The sequence below is a fragment of the Bos indicus genome, chromosome 9, assembly GCF_029378745.1.
Source record: "Bos indicus isolate NIAB-ARS_2022 breed Sahiwal x Tharparkar chromosome 9, NIAB-ARS_B.indTharparkar_mat_pri_1.0, whole genome shotgun sequence".
NCBI lineage: Eukaryota > Metazoa > Chordata > Mammalia > Artiodactyla > Bovidae > Bos > Bos indicus.
Genome location: NC_091768.1, coordinates 25,839,512 through 25,863,501, shown reverse-complemented (window position 1 = coordinate 25,863,501; position 23,990 = coordinate 25,839,512). Strand labels below are relative to the sequence as shown.

General features: G+C 41.2%; 1 protein-coding gene across 1 annotated transcript; it reads left to right on the top strand.

The window, feature by feature from the left end:
* The first annotated feature begins 7,827 nt into the window (after positions 1-7,827).
* HEY2 (hes related family bHLH transcription factor with YRPW motif 2) lies at positions 7,828-19,049 on the top strand. Its single transcript, XM_019967118.2, has 5 exons — positions 7,828-8,078; positions 10,016-10,094; positions 10,229-10,312; positions 12,845-12,926; positions 16,935-19,049. The coding sequence occupies exons 1-5, from the start codon at positions 7,996-7,998 to the stop codon at positions 17,618-17,620; spliced, it is 1,014 nt and encodes a 337-aa protein (XP_019822677.2). The 5' UTR covers positions 7,828-7,995; the 3' UTR covers positions 17,621-19,049.
* The last annotated feature ends 4,941 nt before the right edge of the window (positions 19,050-23,990 follow it).

Genomic DNA, 23,990 nt, shown 5'->3' with positions numbered 1-23,990 from the left:
ATCACTCTCCCAACCGTTTAACATAACAAAACCCTTTAACATAACCTTGCACCAAGAGGCTCAACTACCAGTCTACTTTTCTAAGGATCTACATTTTTTAAATTACATAATGAAGGGCTTCACTGGCGGCTCAGTAGTAAAGAATCTGCCTGCTAATGCAGGAAACACGAGTTTGATCCTTGGCCCAGACTTCCCTGGTGGCTCAGAAGGTAAAGAATCCACCTGCAATGTTGGAGACCTGGGTTCGATCCCTGGGTTGGGGAGATCCCCTGAAAGAGGGCATGGCAACCCACTCCAGTATTCTTGCCTGGAGAATCCCCATGGACAGAGGAGCCTGGTGGGCTGCAGTCCCTGGGGTCACAAAGAGTTGGACACAACTAAGCGACTAAGCACACATGCCAGGAAGACCCCACGTGCCACAGAGCAACTAAACGTGTGTGCCACAACTACTGAGACTGCTCAAGAGCCTGGGAACCACAGCTGCTGAGGCCCTCTCATCCTGGAGCCTCTGCTCTGCAACAAGAGAAGCCACTGCCGTGAGAAGCCCACGCACTGCAACTGGAGAGCGACTCCTGCTCACAACCTAAGAAAAGCCTGTACAGCGATGACGATCCACCCCAGCCAAAAGTAAATAAATTATAAATTACATAAGGAAACACTTGAAATGTAGACAATAAAAAAAATTTAATATCTAAAATATCAACTGGAATACAGAGAATGTAATTTTTTAAAGTGCAGAAAATACACACAAAAATACATAGTTTGTAAATTTCATGTTACAAACAGTGGTTTAATTACAACATGCAACATTTTCCTGTGATGTGAGCTACTGGTCATTGCCAGATTATTACCGTAGACATTTATACATTAACAATGAAATCATGTCAATTAAAAAAAAGTTTATTTTGTGCCTTTTATATCTATATATATAGAGAGATAATATTTACTGGAGTATAATTGGTCTACAATGTTGTGTTCATTCCTGCTGTACAATGAAATGAATCAGTTATAAGTATACACATATCCCCTCCCTCTTGAAACTCCCTCCTACCCTACCCCTCATCCCGCCCCTCTAGATCACTGCAAAGCACCAAGCTGAGCTCCCTGGTTTATACCACAGTCTCACCAGCTATCTATTTTTACAAATAGAAGACCAACTTATGGATAGAAAACAGAAAATCAATATAAACTAAGTATGTAGGAGTATATGTATCTGTCTATTTATATACAAATGGGTAGATAGAAGAATCTCTGTATAATATAGAGATACTTAGAAGAATGTGTAATATAGAGATACTTAGAAGAATCTCTGTGTAACATAGAGATACTTCTATCTATCCATTTGTATGTAGATAGATAGATAGATACACTCCCAATACATCCTTTGTGTTGGTTTTCTGTTTTCTATCCATAACTTGGTCTACTACTTTCAGACTCTATTTATGTTCCTATCAAGACTGTTATTCTAGTGAAGTCCTGATAGCTGGCCTTGACAAGTATTGCAGTGCTGTGATTCAATAAAGCCCTAGGATTCTCAGATTAAAAGTGCTATGGAAATGTACATTCCGTGCACTTTTCTTACATATTCAAGGAAGAGTACACAGCCCTTCTTTACACTGCAGTTGAGCAAGTTTGCTCTCTACTAAGCACCATGGCCTTTGCTTTCATACAGATTGCATTGTCCTGATGAATACTGCAGTTGCTCACAGAACTGTTATTTTCTTTATTCATTTCCTGGGAATAGAATGAGCTATTACTTAAAACCAAAATCTACCTCTAAAAAATTTTAGTCATATGTTACCAATACATTATAGCATTATTAAATTATTTTAAAGGCTAAAGTCAGAAACGGAGAAGGCAATGGCACCTCTCTCCAGTACTCTTGCCTGGAAAATCCCATGGATGGAGGAGGCTGGTAGGCTGCAGTCCATGGGGTCACTAAGAATCGGACACAACTGAGCGACTTCACTTTCACTTTTCACTTTCATGCACTGGAGAAGGAAATGGCAACCCACTCCACTGTTCTTGCCTGGAGGATCCCAGGGATGGGGAGCCTGGTGGGCTGCCGTCTATGGGGTCGCACAGAGTCGGACACGACTGACGTGACTTAGCAAAGTCAGAAAAAGAAGAAAAAACTTTGGTGCTGTCCCCTCAACCAATAGATGCCAAAACTTGCTATTTTCTATGTTTCTTGTAAAGTACTACGTCAATAGGCTTACAAAGCATGAAGGTCCAAAAATAGCCTGTATTTTTCCATAATAAATCTAAAATTAGCAACTTCTTATTTCAATCTATGAGGGTTTTCCCCCATAAATTCTCTATCAATTTAAAAATAAACAGATAAGGGCCTAAATGTGCGCACATCTAATTAAAGTATTCTAATAAAAGCGTGAAGAAAAATATACGTGGTCTGCATTCTAGTGGGAAATAATTTTCCATAGGACTTGCTATTTCAGAAATCTGTAGAATTTTATTAAGTAAAATTTTTTCTTGATTAAAAAAAGTAAAATTTTCTTTCACTTTTATCAAGTAATGCCAACCAACCAGATCCAGGAATCTTTGATATAAATTTTTCTAAAACTGAAAGAAATTTTCCTATGGAGAATCCACATTTTCGTAACTTTGTGAGGCACTGGTCCTATTAATGTCACTTTATTAAACTTGAGAGCATAGATAATGACTTATTCAGCTAGTAGGAGATAAATTATTATCTTCATTTATACATCATATGAATGTTCATGTAATAATTAATGTAGATACTTGGGGAAGAATTTTAGATAAAGAAACTAATTGTTCTCAACAAAATTAAATCTTAAAACCTGAGAACAAGGCAATCATGTAGTTGTTTTAGAATTTAGCAGTTGGATATAGTTTTCTTTGACACATAATATGCTTTCTCTTTTCTGATTATAAGAATTAGAAAACTCACTATGTTTCCCTTTCTGACTTGGCTGCCAGGAAGCTCAGGGGTGAACTAATGGCCCATTATAATAAATGCTTTCCTGCTCATATTTAGATATATTCTCATCATTTTTTTCATGATTTTTCACTTCACAATTGTTTATTTCCATTTTATTATTCTGATGTATCTAATAGACTATATATATATATATATATATATATATATATATGGAAAGAAGCAAAGAATTCATTCATTTCAATTAGAAATTAATTCCAAACCATTTATTGTGTGTCCATTAGGTGTCAGACACTGTTCTAGTCTAGAGGATGGAGATGCAGTTAGTTAAAAAATGATGTCCATGAGAGGAGTGAATATTTGTACTGTATTCATAAGAGAGAGGAAAAATTTATCAGTCAAATCAACTTCAATTAAATGAAAATTTAAAAGAATTTTCTTACAAGAAAAGCCTGCCAACCTCAAGTTAACCCTCACAAAGAGGAAGTTAATATAGTCAGTATCGTTATCTTTTGATTGTTGCTTTCAGGGATATGGAAAACTGATTACTTAATTATACAACCCTCTTTTCAAGGGTCCTAGAATAAAACCAGCCTTTATACTTAGACATGTGCTAAGTACTAATAATATTACTCATGAAATAAAAGTTTTTAAATAAATTGCCCCTTAATAAGAGATCAACTTAAACATTCTAACTCCCAAGAAAGGGGGTTTTGGGTCTTAAGACTCCCTACCTTAAAGCTTCTGATGTAACAAATAAGCAGTACCTACTGGGTCAAACCAAGGAATACAATGCACTTTGTGTGGCTAACCAGGCAAGTACCATTGTTAACTGGTAAAGCAGTTCCCTTTCAGAGATGACTTCAAGGTTGGTGGGCCTAAATTTGCCTTTGCTTTCAGCTTTGTTTTGCTCTACCGGCTTGCAAATACATACCAGTCGCACACTGACCCTAGGGTGGCCTGCCTGCTGCTGGCCTGCTGTTGGAAAAGCTATTGAAATTTACAAGGATCTTGCCCTTGGCCTTCACTCTCAGGGTGCAGCATTCTCACACACTATAAAGTGTTGCCAGCTCACAATAACCTTGTAGTCAGAGAAGCCAGCCCAGCAAGGCTGCCTGGAGATGTGGGTCACCTGCCCCAACAATTGCAAATACACTAGCAGGCACATCTAGACGACCTGCTTGTCTTCCATTTGCAAGAGAAAGCTGTGTAAATAACTATATTTCCAAAAAGGCAAAATATTAGATTTCTCAATTTGAACTATGTACACTTAGCCTTCTCAGACTAACACAAGGGTCTTTAAATGACAGAGTTGCTTGTATTTCACTAAGAAGTTAAACTAAAACATATTTTAAAGTGTGTCATGCCTTAGTGACTTTCTAGTGAACCCAAACACTGGAGTGGCTGACACTTTTTAAGTAACTGTAAGCAGCATCTCAAAGGATTCAGAGAAGCAACAAATAAGGAAGTACGATCACTGATCTTGAAAAATCTGAGGGCTCTAAAGAGGAAAAAAGCAGACCAAGAATAAAAAAAGATCCCAGATCTCTTCCAAAAAATGCTGCAGAAGAATTTAGAATGCTGCAAAGTAATCACTTCATTAATTTATGCAACGACTCAAATTTTGTGGGACAAGAAATAACAGGGTCAAGGTGGCCAGGCGTATATAGGTGCAAAAACTGCAACTTTATATTAAATAGTTGAGGGAAGACTTGGGGAGGATGGGTACCACTGAGTCTGATGTTTCCAGATGTCGGCATTGGACATCTCACTCATGTCATTAAGTGAGCTAAAATCACAGAAAGACAAAAAGAGGCGAGAGGACCAATTTCGAGAAGGCAGCTGTCTCCCCTCCTCCGTTTCGTTCAGATTTGTCTTTCTGGCCTTTCTTTCCTAATGGCATTTCTTTTGTAGGGAAGTTCCTCACATCTTTCGGTCTAATTATCTCATTGTACAAATCTTTGAAAGGGAACGAACTGCGGTTTGCTCTGCGCGCGGACATCTTTTTTTCTGCCGGGGTTCTTAACTAAGCCTTCAACCAACTTTCACTGAAAAGGATGTCGCTGAGGAGCGATGAGGCTTGAAATCCCGCGGTTTTCTCATTCTTTTTTCTTTCTCTTGGAAGACGCCACCCCTACACCTCGGCCGTCTCCCCACCACCTCCCGACTCGCAACAATTCACCACTGTTTTTAAGTGTGTTTTAAGGCATCTCCTCTGTCTCTTCCTCTGACCCGAGAAGCTCTTTCAGTGTTAGGGCGCCTAACCAGGGGATAGGCAAATACGATACTTAAGGGGAATAAAAGACCTAATTGAAAAATCTCGTGCTGCCTAATTACGATTAAGTATGTTGCAGATAAGTGAGCATATTATTAATTTGATCATGTGCAAAACGCCGAGGTCTTTTGCCTTAAGTATTCATGTTTATTTAACAGACGTATACAGCGCGTACCATATACCAGACACTATTCCAAATGCTTTTAAAACACGACCCTCTTTGGTTTTAAAAGTATTTCTAAGTGACATTAAATCCGCGTGTGCATTTCGAACGTCCTTGCCATAGTTTTCTTTATAACATGGGTACAGTGGTTAAGTCTTCAAAGACAAATACGGAAAAACTTTAACCAGTTGCAACTTTATTGCAAGCCAGTCATTTCCCTCTTTGCAACTTTTCGCAATTATTATAATTAAATGCAGCCGTATAGTGAGAAAGAACTTTTTTTTTTTCAATGACGATTTTGCACCCCGGGCGTTTGGAAGCGCCCGCTAATTTGATCGCGTGGCCAAGGTTAATGGCACCTGTAGGCATTCACTTTCAGAAAAATGCGCCGCCTTCGCTGAAGGTTGTGAAGGCTGAGATCGCAGGTCAGAGGCGATGTGTCTCCCAGTGGCCTGTACAGACTGGACTTGAGCACACCCGCCGGGGAGGAGCGAGTGGCCACCCGCGCACACCCGCTCATCCTAGAGGGGCTTAGAGGACCGGGAGCCGAGTGGCGTCGGGGGAGGTCGGAGCCGCAGGTACGCGAGTCCGCTCGGCTCCCTGCAGCGGGCTCGGGCAGCCGAGCGGCAGCGAAGCAAAGGCCGAGAGACCCGCACAGAACAGAAGCCTATAGCCGAGCTGGGGGGTCACCGTCCTCCGCGGCCCCGAGCTGACCCGGTCCAGCCCCATCAGGCCCCGCCCGGCCTGCTCCCCCCGCGCAACCGCCCGGAGACTCTGTGCTTTGCCGGGTGTTAAGTTTCAGAAGTCAGGATGGAACGTTTCGGGTTTCTATTCACACGGTTATTGCAGGCGCCGCGCTGGAGACCGCACAAAAGAGACGAGGGCTTGTGGGGAAGGGGTTTTGTGGTTTAACGCGGGCTTAACCTGCGGACTGCAGGTCCTTCTCGCTCCCCGCTTGCCCAGCTCCCGCCAGGGCTCGGCCTTCTCAAGTCGCGTCCCTTCCTTTTCTCCTCCCCGCCCCGGGCCGGTCTTGTGTGAAAAGAATGCAGTGTGAGAGGGACACCCTAAGCAGATCCCCAGAAAAATAAGAATCCGTCCGTGGCGCAGGCTTCTGGCGATTGATTGACGCCTCTTTCTCAGGGGCTTTTCCGCACTTAGCACAGAGCTGCCGGGACGCGATGACTGCAGTCTCGGCTTGACCCGGACCGACCCGGCGCCCGCCTCCCGGTACCGCGGCCCCCGGGCGGGCAAACCGACTCCAGCTGCCCTCGCAGATACATCCGCGTAGCCGCCGGTTCCAAAGATACTACTTCAGATCATGGAGAGAAAGAGCAGCTTGAAAACGTGTTTTGAGGGCACATTTTAAATGGTATACACCCACGCTGTCCAATGCACAAAAAACTGGACACGAATTTCGTCTTTTAGAAAACAAGTTTCCAAGCCCGATTTTTGTTCTTTTCTTTCACGTAGGGATTCTAATTAGCTCTACCGCTGTGACTACCCAAACCAGAGACTGTGGAGAATTGCAATTATCTGGATCATCCAAGCCCGAAAAACTCGAACTTGAAAAACTACTAAACCTGTATCCTAAAATACCCGCACCATTGATTTGTCCTTCCTGTCACTAGAGTAGACACAACTCCGACCCAAGGTCTACTCAGCGGGATCTATTATCTACAGCCTACAGCCCGGGTGGCCAAATGGAAAGAACTGATTCAGAGCAAATCGAAAATCGTTTGGTGGCCTGTCTCTCAGACCCTCCGACCGCCAGCGGTTTTAAGTACCTGGTCGGGGAAACTCGCGTCCTTATCTGTTCTCGGCCCAGAGGCCGCGGAAGCAGCCGTGCGAGTTGCCAGGGAGAAAAGCAACTTTGATTTAGGGTTTCCAAAAACCCCAGAGGGCAAATGTGACCGCCAGGGTCAATCAGTCAGCAGTTTTGGTCCAGACAAGGGACAGTCGAGTGGGGCGGTTCGGTTAAGCCACGGCGCCTCCCGACGTCACACACGTTCGCTCACACTCAGCCACGCGCTTGGGGTTATTCTTTAAACACAGGGCTGAAACTTCACGGGCAGACGGCGGGGTGCGGAGGAGCGCCAAAACCCGAGGTCCAGAGCCCGCCCCTCTCCGGCCCGCCCCCGCCGCGCCCGCGCCGGCGCCCGTGCCCACGTCCGCGCGCCTCCCTATCTAGGGTTAGCAACTTCGCGCTCCCGCTCACCGCGGCGCCTCCCCACCCGCGCTCAGCTCCAGGGCCGCCGAGGCGCGGCCGCGTTCCCACGCCTCAAGCCCGAGCTCCGCGGCCCGCATTGGCCAGCGCGGCCCCGCCCCTCCGCCTCAGCCAATCCCAGACCACGCTAGCCCTCGGGGAGGCGGTGCCCGGCGGAGCGGGCGGGGGCCTGCGCGCGGGTGGCGGGCGAGGGGGCCCCGCCCGCGCGGGAAGGGAGGCGTGGCCGGCGCCGGCTCTTGCGGCCGAGCTGGGCTGCGGCGTGGGAAAGAGCCGCGAGGAGCTGACCGCGCCGCCGCCGGAGCCGCGCCTGCCGGGGCCCAGGGAGGGCAGGCGGGAGGAGGAAGGCAGGGAGGGCGCTGCGTCCCGCTCGGCGTCCGTGGCTCCGGCCCGGCTGCGCCCGCGCGGTCTTCTCCGCGATGAAGCGCCCTTGCGAGGAGACGACCTCTGAGAGCGACATGGACGAGACCATCGACGTGGGGAGCGAGAACAATTACTCGGGGTGAGCGCGGGCTCGGCGGGAGCTGTCCGGAGCCCGAGGCATCGGGGAGCTTTGTGTACCAACGGCTCGTTGGAAATCCCGAGGTTTTTCGCCGCCGCCTTCTAACCTAGCAGGGGAAAGTTTTGCCTGGAATACTTTTGAGTGGTGGGCGCTCGCGGAGCGCGTGTTGGGGTGGGGCGAGGCATGTGGGTTTGCACTCGAGGGGTGGGGCGAGAAGACGGGGGACGCGGCTGGAAGTGTGCAGGGGCTGGCGAAGGAGGGTCCCCTGGCTGTCAGCGTTGGACACGCGGACTGGCATGTCCGGGCGACCCCGCGACGCACCCGCCACCGAAATTGTATTGGGGAGCACTTTCAAAATGGGCCAGGCGAAGGGGGGCGGGGAGATTGTTTTAATTTTTAAAGATGCTAAAAGATGACTTGCTTTTTGGAGAAATTAAAGCAGTTTGCGATGGCAAGGCTAAATAGTTTGAGATTTCCAGGTTGGTCGAGTGTAATTTGGTTGACGGAGGTGTGAGTGACAAGTCTTTCGGACGTCCTCACTCTTACTGTTTGTTCCTAAGTCTGGAAAAGATCGGGGTCGTGATCACAGAAGCCAGCCCTCCACTCTGCAGTGACAGAGGGAGGTTATGGAGGCGTTTTAGTGCCAAGGCGGGTCAAATGATAATTGCTTCTAATTGGCATCCCCAGAAGCACCTTAATTATTTATCTGCAGCTGTCACTCAAGAGTAAAATTCTTTCTACCTTTAGAAAACTGGTTTTCTTTCAATATTAGTCTAATATGTACAGACCTTAGCTAGCCTGGAATCAGCAGAAGCAAAGATATTTACTTGAAATATTGTTTCCAAAGTATCATAATTATTAAAGTGTTGTGTCATCTTTAAAAAAATGAGATCTGAAAAACAAAAGATGTGTGAAAGGTGAAACCAGTTGAGAAGGGGTGGAAATGAGGGGAACAGTTAATTCAGAAATAAGATCCAGAAGTGAGAAGGTGAGGTAATAAGAACCTGGTGTGCACAACATTTCTAAAATGAAAGAACAAATAACAGGAACCTGGAGAATTTGAGAACATGAAAAAGCAGAGTATCCATGAATTATGAAGAGAAACAGATACCAACTAGAATGTATCATAAAAAATTATGTGACAGTGCGGTGATTTGATTGAACTTTTGATACAAAATATTTTTTTATTAGCAAACTCAAGATGGGTTACAACTCAGAGTTTTAAGCTTAGATTGAAGGCTGAGAGATAGTCACCTAGAGTTTTATTTTCAAAGTAAAATATTTACCTAATAGTTGATCTAATTTTAATTTTTCTGTTAGTGGAATGTTTAATTTGGGGTCATTCTTTTGGAAAATTGACACAGAAAACATTGAATTTGTCTTTTTTTTCTTTCTGTATGACTAATTGGAGTTTTGAAATAGATAACTTCTGTTTATCTTAAAGACTGCATCTAGGGACAGCAGTTTGACATACGGTGACTGTATATCTGTTTGATAATACTGCTAAACATGGCCTTTATTTTACAATAGCATTGCTTTGTTTAGTGGGTCTGTCCTCAGGGAGAAGGAGGGATGCTATTAGAGATTAGCTGACTTTTAAGAAACATTTATGAGTGGAACTAGGAAGTACTAATATCTAACTTCTCACCCTGACTGCCCATAAGTATTTCATGGGGAGACCAATAAAAGTTTAGAGATGTTTTCTGCCAGTAGATTTGGCATCTGGATTACTCATTAAAAGAAAAAAATGGCATGATTCTTTTCCTGAAAAGATATGAAAGGGCTGAAAGCAAAGTTTGTTAAGAATAAGAATTAATAAAATAACACTGATCTAAACTATGCTCTCTCTCTGAATTATTTCATGGGTGCCTTCAAGCACCCAGAAGAAACAACTGTTATGTTCATACAGCACCTGACAAACTCTTCTTATCTCGTAGGCAAAGTACTAGCTCTGTGATTAGGTCGAATTCGCCAACAACAACATCTCAGATTATGGCAAGAAAAAAAAGGAGAGGGGTATGTGATTCTTTTTTTCTTTTTGTTTCCTGTAATCCTGCCTAACGTGTAGCGGTTGTATTTTTCCATTATGAATCATTTTATCATCTGTGTATTCATACATTTTTGTTGTTCTTTTGCTTTTTTGGGGATAGATAATAGAGAAAAGGCGTCGAGATCGGATAAATAACAGTTTATCTGAGTTGAGACGACTGGTGCCAACCGCTTTTGAAAAACAAGTAAGCTGCCCCCACCCCTGACCATCCCACCAAAGAGCTCAAAAAATCTAATTCTCTCATCTGGGAATGTGGGTTCTTGTTAAAGCTCATGAAAATAATGGTGTATGTGCCCTGATCTGGCACACAGCAGCTATTTCAATAAAATGCTTTGTTGTGGCAAAACTATTAAAAACATAATCCATCATGAAGTTGAAAAACATTTCCATTCTCTAGCTTATTTTCCCCTTCAGGGTAACATGTTCATGCTTTCTCTGTTCTTTCTATGAATACCAGTAGTGGTTTAAAACCGAGCTGTATGTAGTAGTCTTCTTAAAAAAAAAAAGATATCTATGTGAAATTTCATTTTTTGTCTCAAACTATTTTTAACTATTCTTTTAAGTAAGCTTTTTTATTTAAAAAAAAAAAAAAAAACAGCCAAAGCCAAGGAAGTAACATCTCTCATTCTATTTCCTAAATAATAGTACTAACAAAATTTATTTACCAAACCACTTGGTTTCATTTTTAATCCCTGGGTTAATAGAATCATGTTTATTTTGAGGCATATTTGTGAAAGTTTGGTAAAAATCAAACTAGCCATAAATTCCCCTTTTCAGAATTCAAGTGTTTGTTTACAAAAAAAAAAAGAAAAAGGAAAAAATATTTTGCACACTTGATAAAGTAGGAAGCCAAATGTTTAAATCTTCCTCTGTCATTTTGGAAAAGTTGTGGTTTTCCCTCGGCCTCCATGGTTGACGGTCAGAGTTCTAACAGCATCTTTCAAACATCATGGCATCATACGCTTGTTGAAGATGTTATACTTTCAATTAACTTCAAATAGGATATAAGACATCCATTGTTTGTTTATTCCACTTTGTTGTTTCATGAACCACAAACATTATAAAGCAAGCCCCACAAAGTCCTTGGAAATTATCCAGAAACTGCAGTTTTGTTATTAGTCACTTTCACTGAAACTCCTGTTCATCTTCATGGAAAAATTGAACATGAACAGAAGTACAAGGTGTCATGTGTTATTGATTACACATTTTTAAAAGAAAAAAGACACCCACTCTGTATGCTAAAACTGATAAGCTAAATATAATGGGCAAGTTGTAGTTTTGATTAGTAGCATTTCCCACAACACGCTGAAATATCAGTAATCAATGACATTTTTTACTTTCAGTACTGAAATGTCTACAGTTATGAGGTACAGTTCGGTGATTTTTGCGGGAAGAGGGAGGGTTGTTAGATTTTTTTTTTTTTTCCCCCTTAACTGTCGACTTAAAACAAACCTTAAAAGCAGACCTCAGTAGTTTGGCAGTTAGTTACCATAAACACAGGCTTTCCCATTTGCTGAGCTTGGCGACCAACCCTGGTGAGCTGGCTGTGTCACAATATGATTAGAAGAGTGTTCTTTTGAGCAGTTTAAATAACTCTGGCACTCTCACCGTGTACTGGGTGCTGACAATTTTCACAAAACAAGTAAAGCATAGGAACCTGAAATAAACTTCAGTTTCCTTTTCAAGAAAACATACTGATTTAATTATTTCGCTCTTCCAAGAAATTAGAAGCCACCCACAGCCCTCTGAGACAGCTTGAAGTGGCATATTCCAGTTGGTTTCCAGAGGTGCCTTAAAATGGGGGAATGGGCATAAAATATATTTCCAAGACAGTTTTATTAAGAGCCGTTTTAAAGCGTTCAGATATCCTTAAGCATTTTTGATGCTTACTAGATAAAGAGGTAGATATGCTTTCTTGTTTATGATCTTGGAATTTACAGTGACACCTGCTGGTAGTTATTGGGGGAAAAAGCTTTGAAAGTCTCCCTTTTTGCACTTTTGGTACTTCTTACAGCAGTAGTGTAGTATGAATTACCTTAAAGGCATCTTAGAATTCTATTTTTGAAAAATATGCTTTTGACAATAATTTTCTGAGATCCTATCTCCTTTTCCTCCAGGGTTGGATTCAACTGATCCAGACTTTTAAGTGTCAGTTGCCCTATAGTGTTAGTTGCTCAGTCGTGTCCAACTCTGTGACCCCAACAACTGTAGCTCGCCAGGCTCCTCTGTCCATGGAATTCTCCAGGGAAAAATACTGGAGTGGGTCCCATGCCCTCCTCCAGGAGATCTTCCCCACCCAGGAATCGAACCCGGGTCTCCCACATTGCAGGTGGATTCTTTACTGTCTGAGCCACCAGGGAAGACTATTATATATCGCCTAATAAAGTATATTATTAACCAGGGCAGAGATTGATGCAAAGTTTGAGAATTTTGCAGTTGTAATAGTTTGGGTGGAGTGATCTTAGTGTAATTGTTTTTGTGATTAAAAATTACTTATCATGCCTTTTATTCTTTAAGAGTTAAAATGGCAAATGTCTGTCACTAGGTGTGACATAATTAGTGTCTTCATGTGAAATTTGGAAGGAGTTCAGATTTTTTTTTCTATGAAAAAATTAAACTGAGAATTTCTTAGTGGGAGGGAAAATGAACATTCAGGATAAATTGTTCCAAATTTGTTTCCATAGGATTTATGAGACTTCATTATTTGTTTATTCAGGGATCTGCAAAGTTAGAAAAAGCTGAAATACTTCAAATGACAGTAGATCACTTAAAGATGCTGCAGGCAACTGGGGGTAAAGGTAAGTCGGTGACTTCATTCCTCCCCTCCTTTCTGCCTTTCTCTTTTCATTTTTTTCTCCTTAAGATTGTAAGGAAGTCATAGTTGAATAGCTCTTTAACAAGCTGAGATAGGAGGTCCCAGATTAAAGCCGTGGAAATCAATGCTAATGGCAGGATTGAACTCGTGGGAAAGAACTTCTGGAACAAAAGCAGCACTTGACCCTGGGCTTGTGTTTGCTTTCATAGTACTGTGGGAGTAAGGCTTCATTCACAGCAGCCTGGTCAGAGATTTGTTTGGGACTTTCAGAAGTGCATGCTGGAATTTGTACCAAAGACAAAACAAACACACAAACATCCAAACATAAACAGGAGGTTAGAGGCAATCTTTTTTATCTTCTTCTTTCCCTCCCCCACCGCCCTCCCCTCCACCCATTAAATCAAGGCTAGGACTCAGTATCATGCAGCTATTCCAAAAGAAGTGAATTTTCATTGTTGTTTTCAGAGTCTGATTGGTCTTGGATTTAGACCACATAGAGCATTTGAAGTGCAGGTAGTGAATCTCTGTCCTGGAAACCACTGATGCAACAGTCATGCAAACAGGAGCAGGTGCCCTGGCCCAGTGCCATGGAGAGATGTATTCTGTACCAGATAGTGACTTAGGGAGGAATAGTCCAGGGGTCTCGGGGACGGACCCTCACTTCATGGTATAAATGAACTTGAGATCCTGGACGCTGATTTGTTCAGATTTCATTATCGTACTTCTCACGTATCCTCAGACTTGATTTTGCCCATTGTATCTTCTTCCCCTTCAAGAAGGCCTTCCGTATTCGTCTTACCCAAGGGTGCTAGTCCATATATTTGATAACTGGCTGAGGAGAGGGTACCATAAAGACGAAGCCCTGCAGCCACACCCTAGAGGCTTCTCTCTGTTCAGCATTAGACTTTTAGTGCAGAGCACCAGAGTTTTCCCTAGATCAGGGCAGAAGCAGGGCACTGGAGAGAAATAGCTGTTTACCAATTGGTGCCCAAGTATTTCAGTATTTAACTCCAGCTGAGGACCTGTAGAACATCAGCTCTGAGCATCACCATCTTTCTACCTGTGTCAGGTGGAGGGTGATCATGGTAAAGGGATGCCCTCAGCCCAGTGTGACTTACCCTCTGTTGTCCTTGGTCAAGGAACTGTCCTGCATGAATAAACATACTGAATGGGTATGGAATTGTGATTTCTTCTCATTAAAATGTAACCCTCTGCAAAGCATGCAAATATTCTTACATAATAGAGAACTGGATGAAATTGTAGATGCCAGTGATCCAGCCCAGCTTAGCCACTGCCCCTACCTTTAAACCGAGACAGAGGTGCTAAGCTACATGGGGAGGCCTGTACCAGCAGCACTGAATTCTCAAGAGTCCCCGCAGCCCCATGATTCTGTCTCTACACGAGCTCCCTCAAGATACTAGGAGACTGACTGAGTTAGAGATGCTGCAGGGGAAAGCTGTTTGATTGCTTTACCTCTCTTGGCACTGTTAGCTGTAAAGCTAAGGATTTTGATCAGTGTTTCAAATAGTTGGCATGAGCTATACTTCTAAAGAGTAATATTGTTCTTATGCCTTAGTATAAAAACGAAGTTCCATCTTGGTTGCTATTCTCGGCTACCTGAACAGTCCTAAAATCCGTCCCAAAATAGTCTGTGAACAGACATTTGCGAGCAAGTTCCACACAAGTCGCCTGACTGCCCGGTCATTAGAGAGGTCACCTCACCAGAGAATGTGTGGGCCTTGGGGGGAGGAGGGGCTGGCGGTGTGGGCGCAAGTTGTTAGACTCACAGCAACTATGGGGCCTCAGAATGTACTGGCGAAGGGCAGAGACTCTGCGGTTAGGTTGCCTGGTTTCAAATCCTGGCTCTGCTATTTTTTTTTTTTTTCTTTTTTTTTAAGCTCTGTGACCCTGGATAAGTTACTAACCTTCTCTGAAGCCCAGTTTCTTCATCTATAAAATGAGGACAGTGAGAGTGTTTGCTTCACAATGTTGTTGTGAGTTTAGTCACTTAAAGCCCATAGTGCAGTGATGGAAAGCAGCGTGAACCCCTCTGCTATTGTTATTGGCCCAAGATCCAGTCACAGGAAACAGCTGCTCATCGTGGTTTCCCTCTGCATTCAGCGGTAGAATAGGAATTATATAATTTATATGCCTTAAGATACAACAGAGAACTCAGCCATGTTGAACAATATATAGCCAGCAAATCACCAAATTTCAATTACTTTGTGCCTAGTCATGAAAATTCTTGGAAGCTCTTGGGGTTCAATTCTTTTGATCTATTCTTTAGTCTGTTTTGCTAAGGCAGTAATTTCTAGAGAAGATTTAGAGTAACCTAAATTTCTGGATCCCTCTGGGTTTCTGGACTCTGTCTACTCTGATGATAACCTCCGTTCTCTCATGGAAGTCAGAAGTCTGCAAAGCCTTACAGAGGACCCTAAGGACACTTAATGTGAAATCTTTCTTTGGAGGCATCTTCTTCAGGAAAAACTTTACCTCCTAAATGTCAGGGGCTTTATTACTAACTGTGCTGAAGGCCTGGGATGATAACGATTTTTGTTGCTTATCTTCCACATTTCATGATATTCTCTTATGTCAGCTTTGTGCTGTTACTATCTTAATGTATATATTTTTCCCCAAATTTCTTTTTTGGGACGTCCAAGTTTCTCTTGGAATTCTAGCTCTTGAACTTTGACTACTGTGACAACTATTTTTCCAGAGTCAAACTATAGAATAAGTTTAAATGTTAATAGATGATAAATGAAACAGGTAATACTTTGATCTACAAAAACAAAAAAGATAATACAGTAAATGCCTTAGATGAAAATAACCTTGTTTGAATGTGATATTTGTCATTTATATATACACACATCCCCAAAGTGAGTAGACTAAATTTTAATTTGAAAATTGTTTTTAAAAAAACTTGCAAATGAGAAAAAAAATCTGAGAAGGATGTGTTTGTACTATAGGTCACTAATTCCAAGTGGTGACATTTCCCCAAATCTCTGATTATTATCAGTACCCTAAATTGGCACTGATACTAGTCAGATATTATTATTTTCTATTCTAATGTATTATCTTTGGATAAAAAGAGATTCTCATAAATGTGATGGACTTTAGCCATTTTTATGATAATAACCTTATGTGTAGGAGTACATGCATACACAAGGACATAATTAACATACATTTATTTTCTTGAATAAATGCCAGAAAAAACTTAAACTAAGACAACCAATGAAATAAATTTATATTTGAACTTCAGGAAAGCTAAGAGTTATAGTAACCTCATGGCAGCCAAAGAGCCTCATATTACCTGATAGAAAAATCCGATCTTCAAATTAGTAACCACATTTTTAAAAATCATTTTTCTTTCTTTAAATTTTTTTCATACAAAGAATGGTGTTTTCATTTTGTCGATTAAAAAAAAAACCACCATGAGTCACGAAGCATGTATGACTTTATTAAGCAGTTCTAGCACATTTCTAACGAAGTCCTCAATCTGGTTGTATGCTTTTCACATCTCAGCTACAAATGCCAAGGGAGTGAGGATGTTTCCGATAAACCCTTTAATCTCTAACTCATGTGACAGAGACAGAGAGACTGGTCCTCTGTAATACCCGTGCAAAAGTTTACTAGAGAATTTCACTGTCCCACCATACAAAAGAGACACCATTTTTTTTTTTTTTCTGGAAGTGTTTGAAACACAGATGTTCTTAATTTTTTCCCCCCACTGTAATATTTGGTTGCAAGAACAGCTGTAGTGTATAGCACTACCAGAATTGTCACACATGTGAATTGCAAAGTATACTTTCTTAATGTCTGCAAAAATTACGGCCATAAATAGCTGGCAGCATCTTCAGAAAGGACCGCTAGTTGTACTTAAATCTCTGAAGGAGAGGGTGGAACGTAGTCGGTGGTTACTTTTCATAATGGTTATCATTCTCTCTCCCTCGCTGTGTCTTCTGGCCCGCACTGTGCTCGAACCCCTTTTTAGGCTACTTTGATGCACACGCCCTTGCCATGGACTTCATGAGCATTGGATTCCGGGAGTGCTTAACAGAAGTGGCGAGGTACCTGAGCTCCGTGGAAGGCCTGGACTCCTCCGACCCGCTGCGCGTGCGCCTGGTCTCGCATCTCAGCTCGTGCGCCTCGCAGCGGGAGGCGGCGGCCATGACCTCCTCCCTGGCCCACCACCATCACCCCCTGCATCCTCACCACTGGGCGGCGGCCTTCCACCACCTCCCTGCAGCCCTGCTCCAACCCAACGGACTCCACGCCTCGGAGTCCACGCCCTGTCGCCTTTCCACCACTTCGGAAGTGCCTCCTGCCCATGGCTCCGCCCTCCTCACCGCCACGTTTGCCCACGCGGATTCCGCCCTGCGGATGCCCTCGACGGGCAGCGTCGCCCCCTGTGTGCCGCCTCTCTCCACCTCTCTGCTGTCCCTCTCCGCCACTGTCCACGCGGCCGCGGCAGCGGCCACCGCAGCTGCGCACAGCTTCCCTCTGTCCTTTGCTGGGGCATTCCCCATGCTCCCCCCAAACGCAGCTGCCGCCGTGGCAGCTGCAACAGCCATCAGCCCGCCCTTGTCGGTATCAGCCACATCCAGCCCTCAGCAGACAGGCAGTGGAACAAACAGTAAACCTTATCGACCCTGGGGCACAGAAGTAGGAGCTTTTTAAGTTTTCACGGAATTCCTCGCAGTAGCAACTGAATGTCCTTCATTTCCGAGTCAGCTTAAAACCTCTGCAACCCTGGAAGTAGCCATAGAGATGTCTGCAGACCCACAAAGGAACAGAAAAGTTGTTTGAGACACAAATCTCACAAGTGGAAATGTGGTATCTTTTTTTTCCCTCTGTTTTGGTTTAAGGCTATTTGTAACTTGACATCAGCAACTTTTGAAAACTTCACACTTGTTTCCATTTAGAAGTTTCCTGGAAAATATATGGACCATACCATCCAGCAGTGCATCAGGATGTCTGAATTGGGGAAGAAAAATGACCTGACTCAATTCTCTTGAAACTAGATGGGAAAAAATATTTGTGTTTCATAAGTGCCTGAGCTAGTAAAGTTTTCTTTTGAACATACAACATTGCACAAATAAAGAAGAGTGTAGAGGTTGGGTTAAGAAAGGATAAGGGACAGAAGTCCTGCATTAGGCTGCAGATACTTTAGTACAATACAAGAGAAGAGCACTCGGTTGAAACCAGCAGGTTTTTATTGGCCAAAAGGATTGCTGAAAATAATTTTCAAGTTGAAAGTCCTAGTTTTATCTTAGTTTGCTTTCTTTGTACAGACTTGCCAAGTGGTGACATTTAGCAATGCATTAGTGTAAGCAATTATTACATCAGTGCTCAGATTAACAAGCATTTCTGCCCTGCCTGCAAACCCCCAGGCATTTTCTTTCATGGCTCAAAACGTGCTGCTTCTTTTTATAAACCATGCATTTATAGAGTGCACCTAGAGGCAGTTACTTACTATGTGCCCACCAGAGGCTATCTGATTCATGCCAACTTGAAAACTCTCTGGTTGTAAAAGTTTAATTTATTCTGTATCATTTGGACAATTTTTACATATTTATCTTCTTGATTTCATCCCAATAACATGTAAAATCTATTGTCACCTTTTGGAGAGAAGTTGCATTTCTGGAAGTGATGAGGCAGGGAGAGAACAATGGTAAGAGAAAAGCCACGATTTTTAAATGTCCTTTGTCAAGCCTGTGATTGCATTTGATCCCAAATCAAGATGAATGTATTCAATGGGATGTACATAAATTATTTTTGTCCATGCCTAGACTAGTGCTACATAATGTGTTTTGGTTTTGTTTTTGTTTTAACGACAAAATAATCTCTTAATACTTTGAAATTGAGCACATGAGATTTTATGTTTGAAAGACAAAGACACAGCATGTACTATTATGCACTTCATTTCTCTGCTGTGTGGAGAAAGCAATAAACATTATGAGAATGTTAAACATTATGCAAAATTATACTTTTAAATATTTGTTTTAAAAATTACTGTACCTAGTCTTCTATGCATTACTTTGTAACCTTTTTCTATGCAAAAGTCTACATATCACTAATTAAATGAAGTCCTTTTTGACCATTTTAATGTGGATGAGTTGCTTTGCAGAATGAAAGTTTACAGGAATTTCAAGAAAGGCCTTGTTTCACTAACAAATTAAGCCTTGGCTTTTCTTTTTCTAAGTCATTTGGTATAATTCACAGCCTTGAAAATAACAGGTATTTGAGTTTGTAAATCAATTAAGTATAGGTGAGTATGACACCATTTGGAGGCAAGAAGTGATTGGTTTCCTCTGCCTTTTATTTTTAGCATAGTTCTTGGAAAAGAGCAAATAGCAGAACGTCAAATAATAGTATACTGAACGTAGGGTAATGCGTTTGTGTCATACGTTTTGTAACTCAAATATTTATAGAGTGTTTTTAAAATATCACATGCTCTGTACCTACCTCAAGATTCTTTTGATGCTGTAGAAACTATGCAGGGATCCCTTCTTCAGTGAAGCCTAAAATAGATTCTCTCAGAGTTTCTGAAACTATTGGGCCAAACATAGAAGAAGATTTTTTTAATGTTCTTATTATGCTTATCAATTATGCTTAGAGTTAAAGGAAAAAGTGGGAGACCTCTTAAATAATTTTAATTTTGAAAAATCAAGCATATAGTTTATTTTTTCTTTCTGTAAGTGGGTGAAAAAAAATGAGCCAAAACAGATCATCTTTGTTCCTTGTCTGTAAGCTCTGTGGTTATTTTATGTCAGTTAGCTCTGATGGGATTAGGTAACAAATAACAAAATGGGTTTAGTGGTATTTGGAGTTTGTTTCTTAGTCATGATTTGTGGATAACAGGCATAGAAATAATTTTGATTTAGGATCTAATAGTTGATTCTGTGCCTGTTGCAATGACAGCATTCAAATAACTTTTTGTAGATTGTAAACTTTTAGTGATCAGGATTTTTTTTAATTTGAATTAAATATTGAAAGTAAATCCCCTCTTCCTTCTTTCTTTCATCTTTTTCTCTTCCTGTTTCAGTTAGATATTGGTTATTATTTTTCAATTTAGTTGATTAAAATATTTGCCAGCCAGCATGTTACATAATTGCTAAGGTTGTCAGTATTCCCAAAGATAATCATCAGTAATTTCAATCGTTTAAATTTCATTGGTTCTTGATCAATGTTTTACATCTTCAATTTTTAACATCGTATTTCATTCTATTAACTTTATCATTGAGTTTTCCCTCTCTGATTCAGTGTTCTGTGAAAGCAGTGTTCTGCATTTAAGGGTGGGAATTTTCAGCATTCACTACCAAAATAGTTAAAAAAAAATTATAGTTCAAGGGAAAAAGAACTTTTAGGGTTTGATTTATTGGTGGCTTTTAGTTGGGTAAAAGTTGGTCCCAAAGTTAAAGGATTTTTAATGGGGGGAAAAAAAAGAAAAAAAAAAAAAGAACAATTTTAGAAATTTAGTTCTCCCCAGATGATGAAAGCTCTATGTGGCTAATTAGAACCCAGTTTTGTATTTCACATCAGTGAACCAGAAAGTGTTTATTGAATAGCTCCTGTGTGCCCAGCGTTGTGCTGTGTACACTCACTTTCCAATGCTGTGTGATCTTGCAGCCTGACAGTGTTGGGTACGACTGCCACCCTAGCTATTCACAGGGACCCTCAAAAGAAACAGGTGCCCTGAAAATGAGGAAAGGGGTTTCTAGAAACTAGCTGGGGAGGCTCTTTCTCTCCTTGGGATCTTTTGCAATTACAAATACGACATTTCCTATCATATTTGGAAAAATCTAAGGGACTTTTAAAGTAATGGTTAAACATAGAGTCCAAATATTAACCAGATTGTTGGCTTATAATCCACATGTACAAATGTATCCTCAGTCTTAAAGATGCCTTTTAAATTATCTTTCTTATTTATTTAACTTGTCCCTTTTACCAATAATTAATGCAAGGTAAGAGTAATCACAAAGCAAGATGATTTTAGAATTTCATATCTCTGTAAGTCTAAGACTCCATTAATTACAAAGTACACTATTTAAGATTTTAAGGAAAAATACCACCACAACATAATTTTACATATCCCAATTTCCAAAGTGTGAAACTTTTAAAAAAATTGCATCTTGCATTTGAGGTGATACAATAATAATATATTCAGATGTGATTTTAAAAGTCCATGGCTAGAAATGTACATAGATTAAAACATGGGGGATTTAGCTTTCTTTAAAAATATCAGCAAGAGTCTTAGTCAAATCAAAGAATCTGGATTGACCTTGTAATGGTTTAATGATCTAAAGATAGATGTATTTTTTTAAGCTTTTCATGTTTTTATTGCCCAATGGGACTATTCCTAGTTCTGCATTTTACTGAAGAAAGGAGTTTGACTTCCCCTTGTAATTCTTTTAAGATCTAAGCAATAACCGAGGTTGTGAATATTTTAGCAACTACAACAAAGCATTACAGCACATAGGACATCATAAACGGTGACTATAGCTTGTGTTCTTTGGAGTGAAGGATAAGTCTTTGAACTTGAATGAGATATCTTTAAAAGAAGAAAAGTCCCTTAGCTTCCATAGACAGTCTTGTACAAGAGGCCAGAGGCAGATAGGAAATGGCTTTTCAGGTACCAGGTGGCACTTTCTCCCCCTCTTCTAACTTTAGAAGAACAGACTGGAATGGGGTTGGTTGGTCAGGGAGTCTGGTCCTCTTTTAAGACTGACAGAATCAACAACTCGCTGTAAATCACTAGTCTAGAAACAAATATGTCGTAATACTATTAATACTGTTCCATTTTCTGTGCTAAGCTCCATGTCGAGTGCTTGACATCTGTTACCTCATTGAAGCCTGGTTAAGTGTCCTATAGAGGAGATAGTTTTATTATCGTTACATGTTAGGAATGGAGAAGAGGTTGATTTCCAAGGTCAAACCTAGCAGTTTGAGCTGTGAGTCAGCCCAGGCCTCTCTGATTCTTAAGCCCATACCTTTGACCTCTAGGCAGTAGCTTCTGGCAGAACTTTTGGACTCACTTATTCAGACTAACCAAAAGTTTCAACCTGCCTGAGATCACTTTGAGCTAAAGACAAGAGTAAATTAGCATAAAAATCACTATCATCTCTCCCATTTAGTATATGAAAGGATAAAAAATAATAACTGCACTTTATAATAATGCAACATAAAAGGAAATTATTTTGGCAGTTCCCTGGTTTTAACTTTAAACTGTCAAGCAGTTGAGAGTTAAAGTATTGAACTGCTTATCTTAATCAGTGAAGTTACCCTCTGTAAAAGCTATCAAAAAATATTCTATCATCTCAGTCAAGGTGGCTGACAAAAGTGAGGCAAAATAGTGGCTAGATAGCTGAGAGAATTGAATTTGAAAAAAAATTCCTGTCTTCCATTAGATATAAAAGTTAAGGGATTTTTTTTGAGGGGAAAATGATGGATTATTCTGAATGTTTATGCATTCCAGGTCCATCATGTCATAAAACAACACTCTTCGTTTGGCCTATGAAGACCTGCTCAGTAATCCACTCACTCTAAAAAGTCTTGTTATCAGGAAGGGCTCTTTAACTAACCTAAAATTTTCCACCTGCTGTTAAGCATGCTTTCTATAACTGTTAACAGTTTATATGTGTATAATTTTTCAAAAATCTTATATCCAGAGACATTTTTATATGCCTCTAAATTCTCAGTCTTCTGAGAACTGAATATTCTGTATCCTTGACCTCTGTTGTCATTTTATTAGTCTGTGGGAATGAAGAGATTTATGCATATGAAATGAAATATGCATGTAACAGAATGCCTCATAAGCTTTTTTTTTTTTTTAAGGGACTGAAAGAGGCAAGTTAACTCTAAAGTTTCTTGCCTTAAGCTTGCATTGCAGTCATTTTGTGTTTTCATTGCAGTGAAAACAAAGTCAAATTTTCTCATGCGGAAGAAAAGCTATTTTGCAAAGAAGAATGGCTATTATTCATAATGTTTTACTTGTGTAAGTGGGATGATAAATTTTATATTTCTCACAAATTCCTAAAACAACTGAGTATTTTGAGTTAATCCCGCCTGTTCTGATTATAAGTTGTTGAGCTGAATATTATTTACCACATTATAAAACTAAAACTCTGCCTGCTTTCTATGTCTGTCATTGCTTTTTTTTTTTTTAGCCTTTTTCCTTAAGTGCAGAGAACCAAAGACTTTTTTTTTCCCCAGCAAAACAACATGAACAGAGCTTCATGTAGCTGCTCGTGTAGACTTTCTCCTGGGCCAGCAAAGTCTGTCATCTTCCCATATCCTAGCCAGTCTGTCCCAGCACAGCTGCTTTAAATAGGCTTCCCATGAGACGTGGCCACAGTCAGGAGGGTAAAACACAGAGGTACAGAGACCATATGTCACCATCGTCATAACACATTTCTCAGTCGCAGTCACCAGCCACCTTCCAAACAGGAACTAAGCCAGTCGCTTTTTTGTCTCACAGGCAGCCACTGTCAAATTTATTTTGTTATTTTGACATATTTCTGACAGCCGAAAGATAAGCATAGCATAGTGCAAATGGTGGAGTGTGGTAACGTCAAAACCCACATACAGCCTGGTGACCTCGGATAAGGGTACTGTCATCTCATGAGGATACTATCAAGCTCATCGGGCAAGCGTTGTCTCTGGTGACAACATCCTTTATCGCTACAATAAAGAGGCTTGATGGGACACTGCGTTCCCTTTCAAGGTACAGAAAACCCCCCAAAAGATGTCCATGAGTCCACAATTGCTGAGGCATTAAGCAGGCTTAAGGCATATGTGTTACACCAAGAGAGCATACCTAAACACCAAGTACTACCTGACCGTGACTATAGGAGAACAGGTCTCAGCAATAAACCCATGAATAATCTGGCTCATGCTGACCAGGTCTCACAACACAGTCTACCGACTTTGATGTGACCATCAAACCCCAAGTGTGCCCAGCAGCGGGAGCCGCAGACAGAACAACACAGGAGCAATAACTCAGTGTTTAAGTGCCTTTAGTCAGTTCCCAAGACACTGACGTCTGGCA

What these genes read in the sequence shown, in the direction of transcription:
- HEY2 (XM_019967118.2), top strand. Translation starts at nt 7,996, where the DNA reads ATGAAGCGCCCTTGCGAGGAGACGACCTCTGAGAGCGACATGGACGAG. An exon ending in AGCGAGAACAATTACTCGGG is followed by an intron (nt 8,079 to 10,015) that starts GTGAGCGCGGGC and finishes CTTATCTCGTAG; the next exon opens with GCAAAGTACTAGCTCTGTGA. An exon ending in CAAGAAAAAAAAGGAGAGGG is followed by an intron (nt 10,095 to 10,228) that starts GTATGTGATTCT and finishes TTTTGGGGATAG; the next exon opens with ATAATAGAGAAAAGGCGTCG.